This window comes from Nilaparvata lugens, chromosome 6 (assembly GCF_014356525.2).
Source record: "Nilaparvata lugens isolate BPH chromosome 6, ASM1435652v1, whole genome shotgun sequence".
NCBI lineage: Eukaryota > Metazoa > Arthropoda > Insecta > Hemiptera > Delphacidae > Nilaparvata > Nilaparvata lugens.
Genome location: NC_052509.1, coordinates 52,230,524 through 52,250,535, shown reverse-complemented (window position 1 = coordinate 52,250,535; position 20,012 = coordinate 52,230,524). Strand labels below are relative to the sequence as shown.

The following is a 20,012-nucleotide window of genomic DNA, read 5'->3' as shown; positions in this document are numbered from 1 at the left end:
TGTTGTTTGTTGTTTGCATGTATTCTTTTTGTTGATGTGTATCAAACTTGTATGTGTGTGTGTATGTGTGTGTGTGAAAATAAATTGAATTGAATTACCTTAGCCTGACAGCTGGCGACCCGCACCGACCACAGAGAAACTTGACCTTGCTGACGAGACACATGACGCTAGCCTCGATATTGAGCTGGGTGAGGTCCCAGGGCTCGGGTTCATCGGTCGGCTTGTAATAGTTGGCCGACGGAGAGCTGCACATGGCATGCGTGTCCAGAAACCGGCGACCAATCTCGCAGTCGAAGCCATTAGTCATCACCGGGAACTCATTCTCGATTTCATCATCATCTCGACTGTCATCAGTGGCCACGTTTGAGTTTTCGTCAATCGACGACTTTTTCCCATAGCTTCTATCGTCGTCGTCAGCGTCAGGGAAAGCGGAAAACTGTTTTTCCACGTCGTCATCTTCATCGTGAACCTGCTGCTCTAGATTTGATTTACGAGGCACGTCCCAGAACCCCTTCAGACAGCGTGGACTGTCCGGAGTGACCAGCTCGTCAAGGTCGGGCGATTTGAGTTCGTTGAAGCTGAGCTGCTGTGTGATGCGCTTAAAGGGGGAAAGAGTGAGGCTCTCCTCGCCACTCGTGTTCGTCGTCTCCTCCGAGATGGACACCTTGTGCTCTTCCACAAACGACAGCGCCTCTTCCACTAGACCTGGATCCCAGAGGCTCAGCAGAATTCGTGTCTGCAATAAAAATGTAGCATCAAGTTGCTGTATTGTAGTACAAAAACGTAATAGAGTTGCTGTTTTTTTGTGGTGATGAAAAAGATTTATTCAAGTTGCTGTTTTGTAGTAGTAATGTAGAAGATAACCATATCGTTTTGATACAAACGCATTCTGAACTTCTGCATTGAAACTAAACGCCAAACAACTATTGTAAACCACTGTTTTGTAGTCAAATCTGCTCTTATTTGATAAAAAGAACAGTGTTTTTCGATTATGGAGAAGTTCCACATGTATCCGATACAACAGAGCAACAATATGAACCACACTATAGATTCATGACTGTAGTAGTATACAATATTCATCAATTACTGGAAAATCTCCAAATACATATACATAATGTAGTCGCATATCACAGTATAGAATAAATAATGCATGGCTATAGAATAGAACATCTTCACAAATCAAGCATAAATAATACATGCATATGGAATAGTATTCTTGTAATCAAGATACATTCTTTAATTCTAGTTTCTAAGACATTAGACTTTGATGAATGAGGGTTCCACTGAATGTAATAAGTGTAGTTATGGAATCATGTATAAACAAGTTCATAAAAAAACATATTTGTGGAGGTTCTTAGGAAAAAAGTTTTCATCAGATTTTAAAGAAATGATCATTGTTATGATTGTAGTAGATCAATGATTGAATGATTAATAATGCTGTATGAGGAGAACTAGAGAATTGATTAAATTAACAAACGGTTTGGAGCTTGTGAAAATGGGAAGTCATTTATGGAAAATTTCACAATAAAATTGTACAAAAAATCTGAATGGATGAGGATATCAAATTTAGTAAGAAAAAATAAACGGACTCCGAAAGCTCAATAATTAGATGAGGCACTACATAAATTTTTGATGGGATTTTACTGGGAGAGTCATGGGTTCGTATCCCAACAATAAGCACATAATGAAAACACTGGGATGTTGTCAGAAATTTCACTAATTTAAATTATCCCAGTGTTTTCATTATGGATATATATCACAACATCTCACCAACAACAGTATCTGATGTTAATAGGCACATAATTTTTTGCTTATGTCGTCCTTGCAGAAGTAAAAAGTTTATGTGGACATCATCCATTAAAACACTTGACCAAGATTTATGAAAAATGACTAGTAATTTATTTCAAGAAGATTTGAATAGGCTGACTCACCTTTGAAATCATATCCTCACAAATCGGTAGCATTCCAGCGGTCTGCTTCTCTTTGGCCAACTTCATCAGAGCTCTCATAGCGTCTACTACTTCACGTCTCAATTGTTTTATCGCCTGAAAATGTACCAATTCAATATAATAGGTATATCATGTTAGATTCACATATTTTTGTGATATTTGTTAGATTACAAATGTGATCTACTGTTCACTTCTGATTGGCACAGAGCAATTACAATGAACGCATAGTTGAAATGAATATTGAGAATCAAGAAAAAAGGAGAATTTCGAGAAAAATGAATTAATTGGTCAAATAAAATATAAAGTGCTCACCTGAATAGTGTCATTAGCCATAGCGATTTTGGTGTTTCCTGGAGGAGATACGTTACTTCTGGTGGGCGATTCTTTCAATTGCTGTAACAATCTGGAGAGAGAAATACAATAATTCAGAGATTTGATTCTTGCTAATAATTAAAATAGATTAATATTGGTGGTTTTGTATTAATATTTCTCCCAAATCTTAGATCACAAAATGTTATCATAATTAAATAAGATGAATATTGATCAGGATTTAAACTGGAGCAGAAACGTGTTCCTCAACTACTGATATCAGATTTTAAGGACTTTTGAACATTAATTTGATGAATGATATAAAACGATTTGTAGGTTTTGAAATGAAATGAAATGAAAAAATTCTTTATTAGGCGGAGTTAGGACTTTTAAGTCCTCTACCACTCAACCTCAGGTTTTAATCCCAATAAGCGCATAATTTTTGTTCATGTAATTATTTTATCCACGTAGAAGTAACCAGCTATTTTTTTATAAATCGTCAACAGTTCAAGGATAATCTGATTTCTCTACTGACATTGATGAGTGAGTTTGAAAACAAATTTTAAATTTGTACAGGTGAATAATACTTTGGTAGATACAGTTGTCATCAAAGAACACATTAACCTTGTTCAGCTCATTATTTACATATTACTAGTAGCAATTCGAACAGATCAAACTGAACGGAATAGAGGATAGATTCCTATACGTATATTTCATTTGCTCCCTTTGTCTCGGTTTTATTTGTTAATTGCATGAAGCCCATGACCTCCTATGACATTCCTTCCCATTTTCAAAATACTTTTTTTGAGCTTTTAAAATTGATTATTTTCTTCAAATTGTCACACATTATTCAATAAGCTCACCTGAACTATGAACACTTTGATTTGTAATTTAATGTAAAACACATTGAACAATTTATAGGGACATGCTTACTTGATGAGGCCGCCATTTTTCGACTTGTGAGAGTGAGCGGTGAAGGCGCCGACTGTGATTATGTCGTAGAAGTCGCACTTCTTCAGCGTTTCGTTCTGCACCCACATTCGTTGCAAATGGAGGTTGATTGGTGCAAACTCCAGCGAGCGGTCACTCTTGCGAGAGCTTGGCTTGAACAATGCACCTGTCAAAACACAAAATACCAAGTCGTATTGAATTACCCAAAAATCCTTCAACAGATTATATAGTGGAATAGAAACTATTTTCTGAGTCATACTGTGATACAAAAGCTTGTTCAGAAGTCATAGATAAAAAACCTATATTTATACTAGAATTTAATCTGTTATACAGAGTGAGTGAAACGTCCAAGAACGGCTAAATATCTCATACACAAGATAATTTGACAGTGGGTATGATTGGGGATCCTACTCAAATTGAAAATACTACTTTACTGTGTCTTGAAAAATATGGTCCGCCATTTTGAATCTAACTTTATTTTTTTAAATAGGAAGGTTGTCATGTGATACATGATTTCGATACGGAATTCCGAGACAAAATGATTGGCGGAAACCGCACATCGATATCTCAAACCGTTTGGAAGATATTCACAATATCAATCAATACTATGCAAATTCAGAAATGGAATACATAAGTGGTATTGATTAATAATGTGAATATCTTCCAAAAGGTTTGAGATATCATGTATATGTAATATGTGCGGTTTTCGCCATTCATTTTGTCTTGGAATTTCTTATCGAAATCATGTATCACATGACAACCTTCCTAATAAAAAAAATAAAGTTAGATTCTAAATGGCGGACCATATTTTTCAAGACACAGTAAAGTAGTATTTTCGATTTTAATAGGATCCTCTATCACACCCACCTTGAAATAAAAAATATTATGAGATACTAAGCCGTTCTCATACTTTTTCTCTCCTTTCTGCTTTGAAAGGCATTGATAAATAATGTGAATATCTTCGAAACGGTTTGAGATACCAATGTGCGGTTTTCGCCATTCATTTTTCCTTGTAACTCCGTATCGAAATCATGTATCGCATGACCACGTTTCCATTTGAAAAAAATAAGTTGCATTCAAAAAGGCGGATACAAGATGGCAGACCAGATTTTTAAAGTCATAGTGAATTTCAATTTGAGTAGGATCCCCAATCACACCCACCGTCAAATTACCTTTGTGTATGAGATATTAAGCCGTTCTCGGACTTTTCACCCACCACATAGGGCTACCACTGAAATACATTCATGTTTTAAAGGGCTTGTTTACAGAAATAAAAATAAAATATAAAAAGTGTACCTAGGTTTGATTTTTATACAAAATCACGTTTTATTATTCCTCTCACAAAATTCCTAATGGATAGTGAAAGTATCCCTATAGTATAAAAAAGTAGTCAAGGAAAGTAAATAGCGGTTGACAATTTCTCATCTGATTTTATTCTTATGAATTTCATTTTTGGTGAATAAGTTGATTAAATTTGAGATTATAAGCAAAAATCTATGCAAATTATAAATTCTCAAAAACGAACGAGCAACTTAATAATTGGAAGCCTCTGCGTTTAAAATTTTCTTCAGCCTGAGAATTAAAAGAATTATCCTTATTTTTTTCATTTGTATGGTATTTTTATTAACAATAAATCAAGTGAATACGAAGATTATTTGCAATCATCAATACATATTTAGAATTAATCATTCTCAAAAACGAACTTGGGATAAAGAGTGAATGTTTGAACAAACCCTTGTGAGCATCAAGGTTCTCTGTAGCCTGAGAGTTTCATTCTTTTCATTGCCTTTATTGATGTTGACATATCTTTTTGATAGATGAATTGAATAAAAATTATATTATCTTCAAACATCTATGAATTTTCCAAGGAGAAATTATCCAAACAAACGTGGAATAGATAATAGAATGATTGAGTTCACCTTTGTGAGCAGTAAGGTTCTCCTTGGCCTGTGAATAGAGATGGAGCAGATGGAGATGCCTGTCTAGCAGCTCCACTTGGCGCGTGTGCCAAGGCTCCACCAACTCCCCCATCCCCGCCACCTCCTGCAGAAGCTCCTTCTCCTCTTGGATCCACAAACCTCTGCAAAACAATTACACAATACAATCACTTTTTCCTTGAAAAAGAAATTAATTATTTTAAACAGCCTGTACACAGGGACAATCTCGTTATATGTATTTCTCTCTCTCTCTTTCACTTTCTTTTCCTTTGTCTCTTTCTCTCCACACCCTCTTTTTTTTCTCTTACTCTTTCTCTTCCTCAATCCCTCTTTCTCTTTCTCTCAAACTCTTTCTCCTCCTTCCTCTCACTCTCCATCAGATGTCGCAGGAACGCGGAATTGCAAATGTCCAGAACTCAAATGATCATGGCATTTCCAAATCGGTGTTCCTACTAGCTGTGTTCTGTGTTCCAGCTAGTGCACTTTAGTGGAAGCAACTATTGTCTCCGTGTGCAGTGTGCTTAAGACAGAAATACATGTACCCCTACTACAACTTGACCAACTAAATTGATAACACACATCACTCAGTTACAGTTTATTCAATTACTTCTAATTAAATAAGGACTTAAGCCTGGTTTTCACTAGTAGAGATAGTGGTCGAGTAACTGGCATACTAACTCTACCGAGCTAACTCTACTCTACTTACTTAGTCGAGTAACTGTTTTCACTACAATTGAGAATAGTAGATAAAGTATGTGGTCTAGTGAACAGAACTAACCTCGAATTGACAATACCTTTTAATAAATTAACACTTAAACACTTATTAACACTTTATGGATACTTTTTAATAAATAACAATACTTCTTAAACTTGATAGCCTACGGCACGGCTCTACTCTACCAGCTCAAGACTGTTTTGATTAGCATAGTAGTGGTAGAGTAGAGTGAGAAGCGGTGGTGGGGGAAGACAAGTGATAAAGTACTATCCCACTCTACTCTACTAAAAACTAGTACTCTACCATGAACATTTTCATTGGGAAAGTTCACAAGATAGTTAGTACTTGCCCAGGAAACTAAAGGAACTAATTACCCAGGAACTACCACTAACTCTACTAATGAAAACCAGGCTTTAAGGATTGTCGAACTCTCCAACTGTACTACAATCTATTAAAAGAAACGACTTTGAGTCCATGGAAATTCTATTCAATGTCACTATCCACTCTGAAAATCACAATAATTAGGCTAATAAATTGTGATACTCACAACAAATGCTGGGGAAATTGGAAGCAGAGCTGGCTCTCGGCCATGATTTCATGCACACTGATGTCGCCGCCCAGACCCGAGTGGAAGCGGTAGGTCTGCACGCAAGCATTGGCGAACAGCAGCTTCAGCTGGCCTTGATGAGGTAGTTTCAGTTTCGTTCCTAATCTAGGCGGCAGTGATTGAGATCTTCGATGACAATAAACCTGAAAAATACAAATACATTTAGCCTAGTTTCAGCTGTATGTTCAATTTGATTAATAATGAGTCTTTATTATAGATTTCTAATAATTGTATTGTAGTAGCTCTAGGAAATAAAAAGAAAAGTTTCCAGAAATAAATTTAGGAAATTAAACAGTTTTAAAAATGTTAAATTGAATGAAAAAGGAAGACGAATAATAAAAATTATATGACTGAAAAATACTGCAAACAGTGAGGGGTATACTATATAATATCGTAAATAGTGTAAAATGAATATATATATATATATATATATATATATATATATATATATATTATATATATATATTTTTAAATACTGTTAACAGTGAGTGTGAAAGGATCAAGCTAGGACCTTATGACTAACTATGTTATACAGGTATATTGAGAGCAGGCTTGTTATGCAATGAAGTGGGATGTATTCAACTTCAGCATATAGTACAATAGTTCCGATACACCACAACTGATAGAGAAATGAATCGTGAAAATAAATAGTTTGATGGAAATTTGCATAGTGGAAACTATCATAATTCCTAACACATAACCATAGTAACACATAGCCTAGCTATATTTGGACTATCGTATAAATTATAATTGGAACCGTTTTGGGCTTAAGCCTGTATACTTTTCTAAAAGTTGTGTTATGTTAAATGATTGATTGATTGAATAATTACGAAGAGAATATAAATTACATAATTTCAAAGCAGACAAAGATGTATTGCTTTGGAAGAACAAGAAGCCGTTGCAATAAAATCATCGATCTATCTGACAAACAAAGTACAATGGAAATAAGAATAAAATTATTCAATGAGACTAATCTTGAATAAGAAGGAAGTGCTTGTAAACAGTAATTGATAGAATGCGACTGAAGATAAGTATTTTACATAAAAAATTTGGAGTTATCCAAAAAGTACTAGGAATTAATGATTCATAATAGATCTTTGAATAATTTTTAGAAAGAATGTAGTAATATTATGTAGAAAGAATGATAAAAATAAACTGAATTCATATGAAAACTGGGACTGTAAACTGGAAGCCTAAGCTGGAATATACGTCGACAATAATTATTATAGAAAACTGTTGAAGTAAGTTGTTTAGAACTGTTTACTTACTGAGCTGGTATCCTTATCATTTTGCAGCGGTATTCGACAGGGCGTCGACTCAGTGCTGGGATTATTGTTGTCCTCTCTTTCCAGAGACCAGATATTCAGGCTGAGAAACCCAACCGTCGATGAAGAGCTCGATTTCAAAGGAATTCGAATTCTTTCCGACTCCTGAAACACTCGAAACGTTCAGAATGTTATTACTGGTGAACAACAATAATTGATGATATCGGAGATATGGATGTTACACCTTATTCTCGTGTAGATTGAGCAATATTTATTTATTTATTCATCATTTACAATCAACTTGAGGACAAAGAAACAGACTACAGTCCAAAACTTCTTTTCATCCCAATTTCATAAAATAAATTGTTCAAATAAAGGTTATGTGCGACTTTTCAATTCAATAATAATATTCAATCGATATTAACACCAATAATGATTATCCATTATCATTCACTAGTTGTCAGTAGCCAATAAATGGAAAAATGATTCATAAGGCCTAGGAATTATTCTAGTTGGGATGAGCGGATTTCAGTAAAGCCTATTAGAGTAACTTTCAATTTTTTCGAAGATTGTGAATTTATAGCCTATAGATTAAGTTATTATATTTTAGAATTTCAAACAATTAGGAATCTTAATATATTTTTCTCTTCCAATTATTGAACTCTTACTTGATTTACAATAATTGACGAGGATAAAATTATAATACTCCAAGGGCTAATGAAAACCTAAATAATCAATAGGAAGGGATTTATTTTCAAATTGAAATTGGTCTATTACGAAGTCTTTATTGTAACTATTCCAACAAGGAAAATGAACAGGTTCAATATTATACTGGTAAAACTATGAATTTTATCAGTTCTGCTGACTGCTCTCTACACGAGATTCATATTCCAACTCAATGTGGTTTTCCAACTCATATTCCAACTCAATGTGGTTTTCCAACTCATATTCCAACTCAATGTGAGATTTGAATAATTATGTAATCTATCAAGATAGTTGTTGAGTGAACTCATTTACCGGTCAAATTCAAACGGTTCAATAATGTAACATCTTTCCAAACTCTGTACATGATAATAGAAAACATAATTCAAGAAAAGTAAACAGCTAAATCCAATTCTTAAAAGAAGCATTGTCAATAACTCACCTGGAGAGCACCAAGTACCAACGTACAGCTTCCAATCGGAGTGGCAGTTTGAGAGACAGGTTCACAAACATCGTAGGCAATAAATCGTATTCGAGAGTCTGACGTCAAGCCATCACTAGCTCGAAATCGTACTGTATTGAGAAAATTGGGGTTACTGCTTTTCTGCAAAACAAATTCAGCATTTCAGATTCAGAGTTTCAAGTACATAATATGTTTATGCAACCAAAAATACTCACATAATATGATGGATAATACATAATTATACTTGTATGCATAATACATAATATGTTTATGCAAATCTGACTTATAAAATTTCACATTCAATACCTGCACAATTATCAATCTATAGACTACGTTTTATATTAATCAATTATTCAACGGCTATTAATTATGTTATGGATATAAAATATGAACGTCTTTAAACTGAAACTTGATAGAGCTAAAAGAATTTTGCCTTCCATCATCCATTTCTTGGATCTGACATAACATCCATAATTAACAAACGAACACGAATTCAGTCATTGAATATTATTGAATTTAAGAGATCAGAATTATCAAAGTTTTCTGCATAAATCGTTTGAAAGTCTTTCGGGTTTGCTACTTTATAACTATGACTAATAGGAGATATTTCAATGGGGATTCTACTCTTTATATTAATAAATACTAATATATTTGTTCTAAGTCGAATAGTAGATAGCAGGTATCATTATAGTTCTCGTAAAATTGACGAGCATGAAATTTCTGGGATGAATTGTAATGAATATCGATCATTTAGTGAACAAACAAGAAAAGCTTGAAAGAGATTAACTCATTTACGTAGTTTCGAGATCTTCAGACTTGGATTATAAGACTAATTCATTTCAATAAACATATATAGTGAAATAATAGCTTACAATAACTATTATTAAACGGAATTCTCAATTAAATGCTGTAAATCACCCCGAAGATTTCAGCTACTGCAGCCAGGGCTGACAAATAATTTTTGTATAGTAGCGCTCATCGAATTTCCATCTAGCTGTTTACCCTGTTGTCAATATTTGCAGTAGCTGAAGTCTTCGGGGTGATTTACAGCATTTAATTGAGAATTTTGTTTAATAATAATTATCAATTAATTAGCATTTGAACAAATGCAACTTCCAATTTGTTTCCATCTGTATAATAGCTTACCTCAAACACTTCAGTCTTAGCATACTTGAGCAGAACATCCTCTTGAGGAAGGAAGACTTGAATTAAAACAACTGGATTTGGGGGTCGACCGTTTGCATCACATAATAAGTTATCACAGGCCAAGGATATCTCACATAGGGGAAGCTCGCAAGGATCTGAAACAAAATAAAAAATTTACTAAAACATAAATCACATCTACAATAGTAACAATATTGTAAAAAATCAGTTCTTTCCTTTTCTAGCTTCGCAGTTCGCAACATTGCAAAATCGTTTGTGGGCTATGAAGAAAAATAATAAACTACCAGGATATTCAATATCAATTGATAAAATCTATTAATAAATCATAAAAAGCTATATTTTCTTGGTGGATATAATATATTTGAGATATGATTGATTATTGTTAACTTAAAAAGAATCAACCATACCAGATAAACCGCGATTACTTGAAGCTCAACTAACAGTTATATCAAGGCGGTGGAAAAATGGCAACAATGCCGTCCTATCAACAATAATTTCCACGATTCATACCGTGAAACTTACTATAGCTATTTGACACCTGAAGAAGTGAGCTTTTTATTGTCGTAGTTATAAGGTAACAAATAAAGACTGGTTGATAAAAGTGGAGTTGACAACTAAAACGGTGTTTTCTTAATTATGGAGAAGTTTCACAAAATCAATACATATTCAACAAATATTATAAAAAATAAAGACATTAGTCTCTTTTAACGTGAATCTTATTATAGATATAACATCATAGTGTGTTTTTATTTCATCAGGGAACAATTCTACAATATCTATTTCGTAAAGATGTACAAACAATGTGATATGCTTGAAAACATAAATTGTTTGAGATACATGTTCTGAACGAGATTACTATAATTCGATCGTATATCCTATACAGAGTGCCTCACAAGAGGTTTACCAGCCGAAGACCATATATTCTATATGAGATTTGCAACAAAAAATCTTATATCAGCTTTAGTTTTCGAGATGTTTGAAATTTGGTTTTGGACTCGAAAAAATGTACTTCTTTCAATTTTGAGCGCTCATAAAAAGTTGAAAACATCAAACAAAGGAAACACATCATATGAAATTCATTTATTTATTTATTCAATCATTCAGAACTTTACAACTCACAGAAAAATACCACAGGCTAACTTACGCCCAACGGTTCCAAATCTTATTTATACAACAGTCCAAATGTAGCTAGAGATTATGTGTCACTTCTAAATTCTTCAATTACACACTCAATTGCTTATTGGAAATTTCTTTCTCTTTCCAACCATCCTTGAAATTGGATTTTGACTGATAATTTACCAAGTTATTGGCGTTTATCAGAAATATTTCTAAATTTATATATCTCGAAAACTAAGGTTCAATATAAGAAAACTTTACCGGACATTTTTTGTAGCAAATTACATGTGGAGTCTCTTTACAAGGCTATATGATAATTATTGTAGTCCATTACTAGCTCGAAATCGTACTGTATTGAGAAAAATGGGGTTACTGCTTTTCTGCAAAATAAATTCAGCATTTCAGATTCACAGTTTCAAGTACGTATGTTTATGCAACCAAAGATACTTCTATAACTGGCTTACAAATTTCACATTCAATACCTGCACAGTAATCAATCAATAGATTACGTTTTATATTAATCAATTATTCTAACTCTATAAATTATATTTACTTTACTATACTTTAGTATATAGTAAAAGATATAAAATTAAATATAGTAAAAGAGCTGATATTAGTAATCACAGACCAATTTCTATCTTAAATTGCTTTTCAAAAATATACGAAAAAGTTTTACATTTTAATATTTTTAAACAGGTCAAGAGCATCATTGCGGATGAGCAGCATGGTTTTTTACCTGGTCGTTCAACTGTCACTAACCTAATGACCTTTAGTGATAAAATATCTCAAGTTTTGGATGGGGGAGGCCGTGTAGATGTTATCTATACGGACTTATCCAAGGCTTTTGATACTATTAGTCATGGACTACTGTTGAAAAAGCTTAGGCGGATGGGTTTTAGTGATAATTTAGTGAACCTCCTGCAGAGTTATCTGCAATCAAGAATGCAGTTTGTTAAAATTAAAAATTTCAAATCCAAATCATTCATATGTGCATCTGGGGTACCTCAGGGTTCCAATCTTGGCCCACTTTTGTTCCTCTTGTTTATAAATGATGTCCCTACTATTATAAAGAATTCTTCCTGCCTGATGTATGCAGATGACGTCAAATTGTTCAGGGAGATCAAGAATGTAAATGATGGGCTTGCTTTACAGGGCGATATCAACAATTTTTACCAATGGTGTGAAACTAATGGTCTGAAGATAAATGTTACCAAATGTAAGTTCCTAAGTTTCAATCGCCAATTGAGACCGCACATTAATATTTACCACGTAAATAACAGGCCATTGGAACAGGTGACGAATTTCAAAGATCTTGGAGTGAATTTTTCTTCAGATTTTTCCTTCAATTCACACATTGATTCAATAGCTGCTAGGGCCAACCAACAAATGGGGTTTATTCTGAGGACCTGTTCGCCCTTTAGTGATGTAGAGCCTTTGATTCTGATTTATAAGTCACTAGTGAGAAGCTTGTTAGAATATGCCTCAGAGATATGGAATCCATATCATATGGATAGAATAAATGTTCTAGAACGGCTTCAAAATAAGTTTTTAAGAATCATGTTCTATAAGAAATTTAATCGTGACAACAGAGTCACTGAGAACTTTATTCCATATTATATCATTAAAAGTTAGGCGTGATGTTAGAGCACTTATTTTTCTTTTTGATCTCTTAAATAATGAAATTGATTCATCATACTTGCTATCTAAAATGAATATTTATATCTCACCTGTGGCTCGTCGATCTGAATTTTCTTTTCTGGTTCCTCGTTCCATAACACTTAGAAATTACAATTCTCCTCTCAACGGAATTCAGAGAAGCTACAATAGTTTGTCCCGGCACCTAGATCTCTTCTGGTTCTCTCGCGCTAGATTCCGAAAAGCTCTATACAATGGTCTGGTCTGAGCATTGATATTGTGATCTGGTCTACATCGATCATTTTTTCATGTATGTGTGGGTGTGCATATGTTTTGGGACTTGGAACTCATTGATAAGTTATATTTTTGGTTATTTCACTCTTTTAATACTTGTGTTATTAGAATTTTATATTTTCCATTTTTGGACATTTTATGAGTAGTATTTCGATGCTTTGTATTCATCTCATCTTTTCATATTATTAATTTTTTTTTAAATTATTGTATTTTTCCATATTATCATTTTGTACCTTATTACCATATGTAATAGGATGAATATTACCATTTGTACCTTATTTCTTTTTATGATTTTTTATAAGTTTTCTATATATTATATTTTAAGATTTTGCATTTTCTTGTAAAGGAGACATGTAGAGCCTCTTTACTATTTATTGGAACTATAATGATAATTTGTAGGCGGGTCTATTCACTGACCGAGATGTTGGTTGCGACGCAGCCGCCACATCTGTATGTCGAGGTCGGGGTCGTGACCTCGCTGCAGCTCGATGCGCTGCTGCAGCGCCAACAGCTGTGACCTCATGCTCTCGTAGCTGCCCAGCTGAATCGCCTCCAGCCACGCGTCGCGTTCCTGCTCCGAGTGCGCCGCTATGTGCTGGCTTAGGCCGCCATCAAACACTGCAATCAAATCAAATTAGACCATTAAATATTACAGATTTGCTAACGATTGTACTGAATCAAAAAGGAGTGTAACATAGATGGCATTGGCTGATCAAGTACGCACAGACGTGAGTAGGCAGCTTGGTGACGAGTGGGAGGTTATGACGTGGCGTTTAGAATATTAATATATTGATTTATGCATACTGAATAAATGAAGAACTCTTGTTATAATAAAGTTGTGTACAGTAATATTTAACAAGGAGTAGCGATAAAATTGTTCAATTAACTTTATGTGGGCCTAAGGGTGTAATCACACATTAAATATGTATACAGAGTGAGTCATATGAATGGGAACCCTTCAATAAGTTGGAGACTGTTGTAGATATAATACTGTAACTTCAGGAAAAGGTATTGGTTGAATACTCTACCATTTGACGTACAACTGAATTTCAACCCTTCATAAAGGGGTGACTTAGGGGTTGTAACTCGAATATTTTAAATGTAAACACCCATTGTGTAGTACATAATTTTTAAGGCCTTTTCAAAACGAGAAAGATGACATCAATAAAAATGTTCCATGATACTTTTATCCAAAATGGCAGCTGATTGAACTTTATCAATTATTTATTTAAAAACTAAAACTTCAATCAGTCGCCATTTTGGATAAAAGTATCATAGAACATTTTTATTGATTTCATCTTTCTTGTTTTAGAAATGCCTTAAAAATGATGTATCACACAATGGTTGTTAACATTCAAAATATTTGAGTTACAACCCCTCATTTCCTTAAAAACTAAAACTTCAATCAGCCGCCATTTTGGATACAAGTATCATGGAAAATTTTAATTGATGTTATCTTTCTTGTTTTAAAAAGGCCTTTAAAATGATGTACCACACAATGGGTGTTTACATTTAAAATATTTGATTCACAACCCCTAAGTCACCCCCTTATGAGGGGTTGAAATTCAGTTGTACGTCAAAAGGTAGAGTATTCGACCAATAACTTATCCTGAAAGTTACAGAATTATATCCACAACAGTCTCCAATTTATTGAAGGGTTCCCATACATATGACTCACTCTGTATGTGCAAGCTGCAAGTGCACGTCAAATCATGCATGAGCCGAGAAACAAATTTTGAAAAGTGCCATTGAATCACGTTGTGATTTTCATGTAGCTGCTCACACTAAACGCACCAGTAAGTGGAAGCGTTCAGTATAAGTGTTCCCATTGCTCTTTCCAGATTTTCTTTCCATCTGCACGCTTGGTCATGCATAACCAAGCGTGTATTTGCACATATGTACATTCAATGTTATCACTTACTACGAGAAATGATTATTACACGTTTCAAAACACTTAAGAAAAATGTACTACTAGTAAAGTGCATTTATTAGGTGGACGAATGTTTTGTTTATTTATTTGAAAAACTATACAATACATTGAATCCAATTCTAGATCCATTCTCTGATAATTTAGGCAATTTTAGTAGAACGAATTGGTTTTATGAACAAATGATTTTTTTTTCATTTGCTTGATTTGTTTGAAAAACTATACAAGATATTAAATCCGATTCTAGATCCATTCTCTGATAATTTAGGCAATTTTAGTAAAAATGTTATTCGAGCTTTTAAAATTCTAGATGTTTAAGTTTTTAAGACTATAATTTAATTTTTCCTTCACGTACTATCTACTTGCAATTGATTTAGTTTTGCATTTTAAAATGCCTTATATTTGGTAAAAGGTATAATATTTATAATAGAATTAAAAAATTACATAATTCTTATGATTGATCATAGTTGAGTCTCTTTTACTTGAATTACCTCAACAAAAATAGCTCAGTTGTATTAATTTTAAAATTTACATTTTCCCATTATTGACACTACTTGAGATTGACCTGAGTGCTAATGTCACATGGCACATGTCCAATGAAAAAATGGGGGTAACAAGTGTTTTTCATTTTAAGAAATATTTTAGTAGCCCCACAAGATACCTTATCTGGTAGTACCTTTACATGGTTTGACAAATTGTATTCAATACTGTTATTACTTTTTATGTCATTCAGTGTATTTCATTTTCATTGAACTTCTACTCACCTAGGCTGAATCCAAACGGGCCCTCGGTTGACGGTGTATCAATCTTGATGGTGCATTGCTCAAGTATGACAACTCCCAATGGCTCTGACCACTGGTCTCTCGACTTGAAGTAGAATAAGAGGTTGCCCCTGAGCCTACACCATCTCTCAAAGTTGACTGCAAATAACGATACATTCCGATCAGACAAGCAATAAAATGTGATTTAAATTTCATTAACACAACCTTCAAAAGTTGAAAATTTTTATTCTTGTACTATTGTTGAGGAATTTCAATAAATACACAATCGAATTCCAATCTTCCATACCATTTTAAATTAGTTTATTAGTGAAATTAAGAGTCATTAGTTCAAGAAGAATAAAAATATAAGATTGGAAATTTGACAAAATAATTTGGAAAATAGGATTACTCATGTGTTAATAGTATAATATTTTATACATAAGAAGTATGAAAATAATTTAAACTATTTTAGATGAAAAGCAGTCATGACTTGTCACCTTAAAACATAGTCATATTGGAATAATTTGGAAAAGCAATAACATTTTTTCAAAAACATTGTCTGACTGGTAAGTGAAAATAATCGGGAAATGTATTTGACAGAATGAATTTTATGAATCGGATATCAAATAGATATGGAGTATCAAATTGCATTGAATTTGTGAAACGATGCGGCACTCCTTGTATGGGATAACTGTTATTAATAGAAAAACTGAACCAATGACGTACTGTATACGATTGTTTTTGGATGTCATCAAAAGGTCTAAATGATCATTTTTTGTATCAAATACGTGAATATATTAATGCAGAATACTCTAATTAAGTAATCATCATACACATACAGTTTAGTTGTATAGAATTTGATTTTATAATAATTAATTAGCCGCGGGGATTGGATAAGAAATCTAAAGTCTATATCAAAATATGCCTAATGAACATAAGAAGAACAGTATTCAATTTGTAAAACATTTCAACCAAGTTTCATTATTATTTCGACTATTGAAGATTTGAGGTCACTAATATAAAAAACTCGATTTGAAAAGCATGGTAAACTTAGCCAATAGCCATTGGCTATTTAAACTTTAAAAGTAGATCTCAAGTCAAGATAAGTAACATTTATTTACTTCAAAGAAAATTAATCATTAAAAAGTGATTCACATTCAATAAAATTTGAATCACATTATCATTAAAGTTTGAAAGTATGACTCATCAATAGTTATTAGCCAAATCCTATCAAATAAAAACTATTTTGGGAAGAACTTTTTTATAGTTAATGAATATTGTTGTATTTTATCGAACAATGTGAGACAGCTCAGTACTATTGATAATAAACTACCAGTTTGTTGATATGCTGAATTTGCATTCAATTTGAAAAGTAATCAATGAATTCAAGAGTTTCATATTTGTCACTGATTGAGACAAACCAATATCAACAAAATAAAAATTCAACTTAGATAAAAAATGTGCAAATGTGACAGCTAAATTTGTACTTCTACATAATACAAAGACAAACAATCTAATTACTATTTTCAACATGCTTTCTACTATTTACTCATAAATTTGCAAGATTTCTCAACTTTTATCTACTATGTACACACAGTGAAAAGCTGAATACAAATACAAACAAGCAGGTGAGAGAGAGCGCTTACTTACATCATTAGATAGAAGATACAGTTGTCTTGAATTGCGCTACGAATTATCTTTTCAATTCCTAACAATACCAGTCTAATAAAATCTCTTGTTGTTTTAATTGGGCGATTCAAGACTAGATAGAGCTAGTAATATCACTGTAAAGAATACCGTACGAAGTTAGATTCAGAATAAGTAGATTTTTTTCTTAATTTAATTAAAAAAAGAATCCTTGGGATAGAATTGTGTGATCTACCTACACATATTGAATAAAATTAATGTGTGTTATGCTTCAGTCTACTTGAAGGGGTTTCAAGATAATCAAAACATACATCATTTAGAGGAGGAGACCAGAATAAGTAGGCATTTAAATTATTACTATTCCCGTAAGCAAAGAGGTATTCTTTTCTGAATCAAATTTTGCTTACGGAATCTAAATTTGCTGCTATTGTCAATTTAAGAAATCTCTTACGGAGTATGAACAAAAAATTACTTATTGAAAAATGAAAATAATCGCACATTGTAATAAGCTGCAGATCTGAGTATTATTTACTAAATTTTAATCAGTCAAAATCAATAATTAAAATATCCCAGATAATGTATTCTTTATCAATACTTGAAAAATACCAGATTTAATTTATTCTTTACCAAAGATTTTAAATTGACATGGAAAATTCAAATTAAGTTTGAAACTTCATGTATCTTGTAAGAGAGGATGGATTCCTTCAAATATCAGCTAGACACAATCTTGTGATCTATGTATTTTTGGGATTGATATTGAAAATAATAATAAGTTCAATAAGTTTCAAACGAAACCCTAATTCAACATTATTTATAGAATTCAGACTAAAGTAGATCATACATCATGTACTCTATTTTTATAATACCATGGGCCATTTATTATATATTTATAATGAATTATTGTGTTATGGAAGCAATTGTTGGGAGAAATCCATGTATTCATAAGTAAATGAATAAAATCCAAACACGTTTTCAAGGTATGATAAGAATAGCACAAAATTATAGAATAATATTAAACGAATATCTGTTCTAAATATAATTATCAACCCCACGAGAAAATGAGATGAAGGATGATTCAGCGTAAAAGCCGTTGGAGCATGAAGGACCGGAGCATATTGGATGAGATGAGCCCATGAAATTCAATCACAGGAGGTGTTGAATTAAGCATGCATTGACCCATTTCGTGTCATGTAATCGATACTCTACCTGTCACTAACATTGGGGACAAGTTGTTCACATATTTAGTATGCGCCTTGCTTGTGTTCCCTGGTTTCAATGTCGATGGTGTTCTAGCCATGACACACCAGAATATTTGCTATTTTTGAAAACTTAGTAGGAGTCGGATTTTAGTTGATTAGGAGAATAATTCCAAAAAATATTAATATGTATCTGACAAAAGTCAATTTTCAAAGTATTTCTCCAAAAGCCTCCTTTTCTAAAGAACAGTAACTTCTCAATAACATAGATACTTCTAAACACTATGTTCCAGTATTTTAAACAATTATCCTCTACTAGACTGCACCTGATAACGAATATATCCATTTCACTCATAATAATTGCTATTTTTGAAAACTTAGTAGAAGCCGGATTTTAGTTGATAGGAAAATAATTCCAAGAAATAATATGTAGGCCTATCTGACAAAAGTGAATTTCTAAAGTATTTATTCAAAAGTCTTCATTACTAAAGAACAGTTTCTTCTCAATAACAGAGATAATTCTAAACACCAAGTTCCAGTGTTTTCAAACAATCCTCTAAACACGGACTTGTTCCATATTAGAAGGAGTAATTTTCAGGGAATATATTGTAATATGTACTTTGTGGAAATAAATTGAATTTGAATTTGAATTATCCTCTATTGGACTACAATTTATAAAGAATATTTTCATTTCACTTAAACTGGTATCTGTAGTGTGAGATAAAAGCTGCTTCGAAGAACAAACGGAAATATAAAGTGGTCGGAATTAACGTGAAAATAGTGTCAAGTGACGCATAAGTTTTCTCTCTGTATTTTTCTCTCTCCCACTCTTCTTCCTTGTTACGTACTTCTGCTTTATTCTATATCTATGATGTGAAGTAACACCGATTGCAATGCTATCCGATGGAAAAATATTATTGCTTTCTACAAGTGAATATTTTTAATATGTAAAAATGCAATTAATGTATTATATTATACTGAGTCATAACTAGAATATTTAGGAACTTTTTAGTGTTCTATGGAAAAATACAATTAATGTATTATTATAATTAGTCAAAACTAATGTATTTCAAAACATTTTAATGTTATCTAAAGTTGGGAGAGAAATAGTATAATGTATCCTTAGTTTTTCATTTCGATCTGTACTTTTTTTGTAAAACTAAAATAAATATACTGAATTAATAGTAATAAAAAATAAAAATCTAAATTGTTTAAATAGTTTATTTATTAATTTTATAGTAAATAAACAATTTCGAAAAAAGGGTACTTGGATTTTCATTTTTTATTTCTATTCAAGAGTAGCCCTAACGAAATGATGAATTAATAGTCTATGATAATCACTGACACTTAAAATCCTAGAAATATTTAAACTTA

At 32.6% G+C, this 20,012-nt stretch overlaps 1 protein-coding gene across 4 annotated transcripts in view; it reads right to left on the bottom strand.

Moving 5' to 3' along the window:
- Nucleotides 1–20,012, bottom strand: part of LOC111064347 (inositol polyphosphate-4-phosphatase type I A) — a 47,805-nt gene that overhangs the window by 25,903 nt on the left and 1,890 nt on the right. For 2 of the 4 annotated variants that reach the window (XM_039431211.1, XM_039431206.1), the window contains exons 2-12: nucleotides 15,799–15,954; nucleotides 13,525–13,725; nucleotides 10,045–10,199; nucleotides 8,878–9,039; nucleotides 7,737–7,898; nucleotides 6,409–6,611; nucleotides 5,129–5,289; nucleotides 3,192–3,375; nucleotides 2,262–2,352; nucleotides 1,932–2,045; nucleotides 99–736 (exon numbers count right to left, since the gene is read on the bottom strand). In XM_039431211.1, the coding sequence (XP_039287145.1) occupies nucleotides 99–736; nucleotides 1,932–2,045; nucleotides 2,262–2,352; nucleotides 3,192–3,375; nucleotides 5,129–5,289; nucleotides 6,409–6,611; nucleotides 7,737–7,898; nucleotides 8,878–9,039; nucleotides 10,045–10,199; nucleotides 13,525–13,630 (1,976 nt within the window). In that variant the 5' untranslated portion in view covers nucleotides 13,631–13,725; nucleotides 15,799–15,954. Of the gene's footprint in view, nucleotides 1–98; nucleotides 737–1,931; nucleotides 2,046–2,261; nucleotides 2,353–3,191; nucleotides 3,376–5,128; nucleotides 5,290–6,408; nucleotides 6,612–7,736; nucleotides 7,899–8,877; nucleotides 9,040–10,044; nucleotides 10,200–13,524; nucleotides 13,726–15,798; nucleotides 15,955–16,292; nucleotides 16,443–17,445; nucleotides 17,580–20,012 lie in introns of those variants that run through there. The other 2 variants (XM_039431207.1, XM_039431210.1) reach the window with 2 other exon arrangements.